Source organism: Podarcis vaucheri, assembly GCF_965113315.1.
Source record: "Podarcis vaucheri genome assembly, chromosome: 4".
NCBI lineage: Eukaryota > Metazoa > Chordata > Lepidosauria > Squamata > Lacertidae > Podarcis > Podarcis vaucheri.
In genome coordinates this window covers 58,509,709-58,517,278 of record NC_138762.1, presented here as the reverse complement: position 1 = coordinate 58,517,278, position 7,570 = coordinate 58,509,709, and the positions used below count along the sequence as shown (strand labels likewise).

Below are 7,570 nucleotides of genomic sequence, written 5' to 3'. Positions count from 1 at the left end.
CCCCAAAAGCTATAAACTAGCATAGGCAAACTCGGCCCTCCAGATGTTTTGGGACTACAACTCCCATCATCCCTAGCTAACAGGACCAGTGGTCAGGGATACTGACCAAAACATCAGGAGGGCCGAGTTTGCCTATGTCTGCTATAAATGTAGCTAATTAGTCTCAGCTCCATAGTAATTTTTGCCAACCTTTGCTATTACTCTTGAGAATGTGAAAATGCATTTTATTTCCCACTGTTTGCTTTATCTTTATGAAACTTTCTTGCACATTCAGCATATTAAAGCATTGCAAAAAAATAATGATGTGACATGTTTCTCTTTTTGATGCACTTGACATTTTTTCACCTTTAAGCTCTTATCTCACAGCAGTGCAAAGTGGCACAAGTCTATTATTCAAGTAGGCTGGATATCTAGCAATATTATTTACAGCAATAATACAGTCTAGAGCTTGAGATTATTTTTGGCCACACTCACAGAATCATAAACTAGGGATTCAGCTACATTAGTAAAGAAAAAGGCATTTTAAAAGTGCTATAACACTGTGACACCAGATGGCAATGTAGAGTTCTGTCTTTCGCCAATGTGAGATTTACAATGTGTTTTCCTGAAATGTTTTTTAATGTGTCTAGATCCAGCCTAGCTGGCCTATACTCCTTCTAGGTATATCTCCCATCCAACAGTGGACATTGATCCATTAACCTTTAACTCAAAGGTGCACTGCAGAAAGGTGCCTGTGCGACAAATGGGTTCAGGTGACTTAAGGCTGTTGGGCCACATCACATGATGTGGAGAGGCAAAGGGGGCAGGGGGAGCTGTGGTGGACCTATGGGAAATCGTCCAATCCAAGTTATGACCATCATTCAGACTCAGAGCATCATCCAATCCATTCACTGTGAAATCCAAAGAGACACAATTCCACCATTCTTTCTCGAGTGTGAGAGTGTCCATCAAGACGTGTCAGTGTGAGATTGAAATGGTTTGCATCAGCTACAGAACCAGTCCTTTATCCAGTATGGTACCTGCTCATCTCTCCCTGTGGCTAATGCAGCTTTGGGGTGGGTGTGATTTAAATGCGTATAATAGCACCAAGAGATAGCTAGTGCTCTCTCTCAGCACCACACGGGGTGTCCATGGGTCTGTGTAGCTGCTTTTATGGAAAGTAAAAGACACCCAGAATTCCAATTATGGTTCTTGTGTACCACTAAGTGTGAAAAGGGGGGAAAGGATACTGCCACACCAATCTCATTCTGCTCCCAGCCAGCCTTCATCTGTGTGCCTTCCTACTTACAACCAGTCCAAGGGGCGGTACAGCCTTGGGGAATGTACATATATTGACTGTATTTTGTACATTCTTCCACCATTATGCATTATGCATAATTCCAAGAGGCTTAAAAAATAATAATCTACAAGCCTCTGATCATGCTAATAAAGCATTCCTGCTTCCCAATGACCTAGTTTTGGCAACTACAGTGGTACTTAATTCGTTCCGGAGGTCTGTTCTTAACCTGAAACTGTTCTTAACCTGAAGCAACACTTTAGCTAATGGGGCCTCCTGCTGCTGCTGCCGCGCCGCTGCTGCGCGATTTGTTCTCATCCTGAAGCAAAGTTCTTAACGTGAGGTACTCTTTCTGGGTTAGTGGAGTCTGTAACCTGATGCGTCTGTAACCTGAAGCGTATGTAACCCGAGGTACCACTGTATTAGCTAGTACTGTCCACCTGTGTGTGCTATCAGAGTTTGGTAAAGGATATCTCATGCATATACTGTGTGTATTCCCCAGTGGGAGGAAATACACTTTAAGTGATCACACCATTGATCCTTCCCCATCCATAACAAACCTAAACTCAGTGTTTTTTTCTGGGGGGATGCAGGGGGACGCATACCCCTAGACAGTTTGTGAATCTAAGTTTGGCCTTATTGAGAGGCATTATTTCAATATGGGTAGTAAAATGAAAGTACCCCTAAACATTTTTTTAGAAAAGAAGCACTGCCTAAACTAATTCATGGAAAACTGATATGTATTTTACAGTAGAAGCAGCAAAACCAGAAATGCATGTCCGTATATTTTTGCTTTCTCTTTCTACTGCATGTGCAAATTGAAAGCTTCACACTCCAAAAGCCATTTTCTTAGAATGACCATAAGTCCTATCTTGCCATGGGCAGCCATCTAACTGAAGGGCTGTGAGAGGAGAGTCCTATATTTGAAGAAGTGGCCTTTTCAAAGTACAATTTAAAGATGAAGAAGCACAAGAATGGAGAGAAGCAGGGGCCTTGAAGATGCCAAGCAATAGTTATCACCAGGACTGTTGACTGGGCAGGCCTACGGGTCATGTGGTCTTCAATATTATAATGAGATGCAGTGTATTTCCTTTTAAATTCCAGAGGTTATTTATAAATGTGTACCTTTACATATCTATTGGCATCTACAAACATTATGCATAGAACAATTAGTCCCCTTTTTGGTGATACATTTTCTCATTTTTGGTCATTGTTGTAAGTAGCCATTTTACCTGCTCTCAGGGCAGAATTGGTAAACCAGGTAGTTCTACTTTTGACATTGTTGGAGAGTTTCAAATACAATCTCAAATTAGGGAGGATCACAGATGAAGCAATACTGGTCTTGCTTATCTGTGGGGAGACTTATCAGTTGATTAGCACATTTGTGCCGTGCTGGGTGACTTTGGTGCTATTAATCACAGTAACCCTTCCCCATCAGTTACACCTTTGGTCAATGCATTACTCAGCTTTCAAATTTTATTTTCATGTACAGTTATAAAAATGAGAGAGAGAGAGATTTTTTTTTTTTTTTACATAGGCATGACTCTAACAGCTAAGACTGCAATAATGGAGCTAATATTGGCAAATTAAGATAACATAGATTCTTACCAAGCAGGAAACTGTTTATGTGAAAATATACATTTGCCCTACATCAGTACTGGAACAGAGAGCAATCTTAGGAACAGCTGCTTCTTGCTGACTTTGGTAACAAAGTTAGGGCTGCCATACGTCTTGCAACCCTAAACAGAGTAAACCATAAAATCATCCTTCTATGTCCACTAGTGCATGTATTCAGTTAGAAACAGCATTTTGCTTTTTATATAAATGCAAATGATGGAAGTGGGATTGTCTTCTTCTGTCTTCTTCTGAATCTTTTTCCAGACGCCTATATAAGACAGAAGTTTCCCCAAAACTAAACATTTTTTTCCATTTAGTCCTCAACAGACTATTGCACATTCACATACGTCTGTGAACTGACACAATTTGGCATGTCCTCTTTCTTTCCCAGTCAAGTGATGGGTACTGTAGTTGCCTGAAGTGCTGCACTAACATGATGTGGATCGATTTAAGGGTGGCTGGGGGTGATTCATGAGGAAAGAATCTGAGGCTGATCTTTGCCACAGATCCCTCCCACTAAGTTTACCGATCGAATCATCATTTCTGCCACTTGATAATGTATCTGGAACATATATAGAAATCTTTAATCAAAATCAAAACACAGGTGGAGTCGTGATGACAAAGACATTTGCCTCCCAAGATAAAAATTATCTGAAAATGTTGAGCAAACTGGCCGCTATAAAAATTGTTTTCTGCAAATCTTTTGCTTAGACCTTAACATTGTTGTTTGTTTTCTGGAGGAGACCTGAAGGTTCAGGACAGAGGACGGTGAGCTGCCATGGTGCACAAGAGCTTCTTGTTATTCGCTATTGTCCTGATTCTAGGACTCAGCAGCCTGACTAATGGATTTACTCTCCAAAGACGTGAGTGGAACTGTTTCATTTTTTTCTTGGGGAATATTAAACCAGCTCCTTGAAACATTAAATAAGAGCTACCCACTTCACACTTTATGCCAGGGGCCTTCTTGCCATGGGTACCACTAGTGTCACACCAATGTTTGCTGTGAAAGGAAGACGCAAGTCTATTTGAAGGCACAAGACTCCAAAGCCTCTAGGCTCCGAGGCTCTATGGCTCAGGACACCAGTTGCTGGAGAACACAAGCTGGAGAGCACTGTGGCTCCTATGTCTTGTTTGTGGGCTTCCCTTAAGCATCTGGTTGCCTGCTGTGGAAAATGGACTTGATGGAACCTTGGTGTGATCCCACAGGGCTCTGCTTAGGTTCAAATATGCAGGGGACATCTGGCAGGGAGCCACAGTCAGTTGAGGGTCACCCAGTGTATACTCCTCATCCTTAAGTGTCTGGGGATGCAGTTGGATATTGTATGGCCCCTTCTGGTATTTTGCACATGCTCACCTGGGACAGAGACCCTTGAATAGTACTGAGTAGCTGTTTAGCAGAGAGGGGACAATGGAGAAAAGTTCAGCCCTCTCTGCTGCTTTCAGTCCAAAGCTATGGACAGAGCCTAGTTAGACTGTCTAACTGAGGCTAAGGCCAGGATAGTAGATGAGACAGAGGAATTGCAAATAGAGCAGCTGCTTGCACATGCAGAGGACTTTCTCAGCAAAGGTGCATGCATGGAAGCCTGAAGCTGTGGTGGAAATGGTTGTGCTTTGGGATAGGGTTGATATTTCGTTCTGTTCACATTTAAAGGCAAACCTGCATAATTCAAGCTTTTCAAAATGCTATGAAGAGCCATCTTTCGAAAGCCATCATTTTCCGAATTGTGTAATGCAGTTCTCCAACCAAGTAATGTGTGCAAAAATGTATATATAGTGGGATTAAGTGTGCAAAAATAATTGCACATGTTAGTGAAAATAAAAGAGGTAGTTCTTTACATTAGAGGAAACCGCTTTGCAAAATTGTGTATATTAGGCAAAATTACATACAAACATGTATATTAGGAGAAATTCACACTGAAATACTGTTGAGGACATACAAAAAAGAAATTGCAAACTGATGCGGAAATATGGAGAACTGAATTTTATGATTAGGAAAGTGAAAAACTGAAAGGAACCGAACTTGGCAGATCAACCATCCCTAGTGGTGTAAAGTGGATTACTGGAATTTATAGGCTTGCTGCAATAGGGAATTTGGTCAAGGTCAGATTTGGTCAAGAAGAGAAAGCATGTACAGAGTAGCTGCCTTGGCTGTTGCTTACTTTCATTACTGACACACACACCTTCCGCTGATCTGTTAACTGTAACTGTAATGGGATTTACTCTTTTCCTTTGGCCTGATGTTGGCTGAGATGTGCTGGTGAGATGTGTTTGTTTTTATAAGGTTTTTTCCTCATCTAGAAAGAAATAGGCTTGTTCAGGAATCAAGTCATACAACAGAAATATATTCTCTGTGTTGATTAACAGTGCTTGGTGTAGCGTAGTATTGTGTCTGGCAAACTGAAAGCAGAAAGAAACATCCAAAACAAATTATGCCATAAAACAGGGGTAGCCAATGTGGTGCTCTTCTGGGGTTAGACTACAACTTCAGTCATCACTGCGATGAGTTTATGGGAGCTACAATCCAATAATATCTGGGCGACACCACATTGGCTACCACTGCCATAGAACCTTTCCCTGAGGACACAATGGGTGGCTGTTTCTAGAGAGTAATTATCCGTTGTTATGAGACAATATAAGAATCAGAGGAAATCAATGATTTCAGAATTTTTGAAATCAGACTGCAGCATGATGGGCCTGCCCTTCATAAAGGAAGTGCCATATGACAGATTCAATTGAACTTTGTCTCTAACAGCCACACAACAATGTGCAGTGCAGCCCAAAGCAAGAGTGAACTGTGGCTACCCATACATCAGTGCTCAGACATGCCACAGCAGAGGGTGCTGTTTTGATTCAAGTATTCCTGGAGTCATCTGGTGCTTCTTTCCTGGAAGTGATTCAGGTATGTATATCGTTATTTAGACTACATTCCAGGGCAAGTCAGCTTTGATAGACATAAAAATATATAGCAAAACAACAACAACACAAGCAACAAATACCGCCTCCCCCAGACACAATCTCCCATTAATACAACAGTATAATGCAAACAAGAACAGCAATGGTAGTAAAATAACAATACAAGATCTACATGCTCAAGTTTCTCAATGGCACCAATTGCACTAGTTTCAATTTCTTATCCCATGTACAGATTAGTTCAACAGAAGAAAAACTTGTACAGCAGCAGTGGTCAATGTGGCAGCCTCTAGATATCGTTGAACTACAACTCCCACAACCCCGATATTTGGCCATGCTGAATGGGACTTTTGGGAGTTGGGACATATCGAGGGCACCACATTGGACACCATACTCTGTGTCAAACCCCTCAACTGTCCTAATTAAATAGGGATATCCCATTGGGTGGGGCTGCTCTTATGTGAGTCACCTGAGTCCCATAAAATTGTGGTCCAAAAGACTGCTTTGGTGTGCAGTGCTCTTCAATGGGTCATGTGACTTGCAAGGGAGCACAGCCTCAAAAGACGTACATCCTGGTTTTCCTCTGGGACGTGTTGGAGGGTATGTCCCGTCTTGAGATATTTCTAAAGTTCAGGAATGCATATGTGCATTGCAAATACAGTTGAGGATGAGGCAAAGCCCTCTACATACATCTCCCTCTCTACTTTATTAGAGTCTTACTTTTCATCCTAGTTCTAGTGACTTATTAGCAATGGCTTTTTTGTGATAGTACCCCTCTCTTTTTTACTTTTTACTTTTTTGCTGCCCATAGCTGCTACTACTACAGTAGAATACATTTAAGCCAAAATAATACAAAAGAAAATACAAAAAGAAGGCAACGCTCTAAAAATGATACAGAGTGACCAGCAAGCCCTTTCATGTGTGCCTACAGGATGAAGCGAGATCAGACAGTAAGGCCTCATGCTTTTCCAAGATGGTTCATGTGTTACATTAGGTCACTTCTTTTCACTCGCAGGACTCATCCATTCAGGCCCGAAACCTGACGTGAGTCAGTAGCTCACAGATCTCAGCTGCGCAGCAACTTCAATGATCTATGAGGTACAAGCAGTGAACTAGTTTAGTTATCCATCCCATGGGCTCATAGAAGGATTTCTGGAATGGCCGGAGCACTTTTGTTAAAAGCTGATTTTCTGTTTTTATGTAATAATAATAATAATAATAATAATAATAATAATAATAATAATAACAACAACAATAATAATTTATGCCCCGTCCAACTGGCTGGGTTTCCCCGGCCACTCTGGGCGGCTCCCAACAGAATATTAGAACAGAATAAAACATCAAGCATTAAAAACTTCCCTAAACAGGACTGCCTTCAGAAGTAGTTATTTCATGTGGGCCTCTGACCCACAACGGGGCTTAATGGATCAGGTAAACATGTTTAGGAGTGGTCTGTTGAAATTTCCAAATAATGAAATAAATTGATTTCCAAATGGCAGCCCTGTAGTGTACATATTTCCCACCAAGCCCAGTTAATATCGTTTTCTTTTAAATCCTATTTTGTTTTCAGAATGCATCTCTTAAAATCAAAATAAGCCACAAATCTGCCTTTCTGCTCTGATGATCTTCTGGAAGAAAAATAAAGCGAAACTACATGCACCTGCATATGCTGTCCTGTGGATGAAACGGAACTCTGCTGCCAGTGATGCATGTTTTTCAACACTCTACTGCACCCTAAAATAATAATAAAAGGAGTATACAGAAATA

General features: G+C 41.1%; 1 protein-coding gene across 1 annotated transcript; it reads left to right on the top strand.

Annotated features, from left to right (window-relative positions):
• Positions 1-3,594: 3,594 nt before the first annotated feature.
• LOC309531519 (trefoil factor 3-like) lies at positions 3,595-7,570 on the top strand. The gene is made up of 4 exons (XM_082221089.1): positions 3,595-3,756; positions 5,646-5,792; positions 6,819-6,901; positions 7,374-7,570. Exons 1-3 carry the CDS (start codon positions 3,672-3,674, stop codon positions 6,857-6,859), a joined length of 273 nt encoding a protein of 90 aa, XP_082077215.1. The 5' UTR covers positions 3,595-3,671; the 3' UTR covers positions 6,860-6,901; positions 7,374-7,570.

Excerpts from the sequence above, each read along its gene's own strand:
- LOC309531519 (XM_082221089.1), top strand. The coding sequence starts at position 3,672 with ATGGTGCACAAGAGCTTCTTGTTATTCGCTATTGTCCTGATTCTAGGA. Across the intron at positions 3,757-5,645 it reads TGGATTTACTCTCCAAAGAC|CCACACAACAATGTGCAGTG; the intron begins GTGAGTGGAACT and ends TGTCTCTAACAG. Across the intron at positions 5,793-6,818 it reads CTTTCCTGGAAGTGATTCAG|GACTCATCCATTCAGGCCCG; the intron begins GTATGTATATCG and ends TTTCACTCGCAG.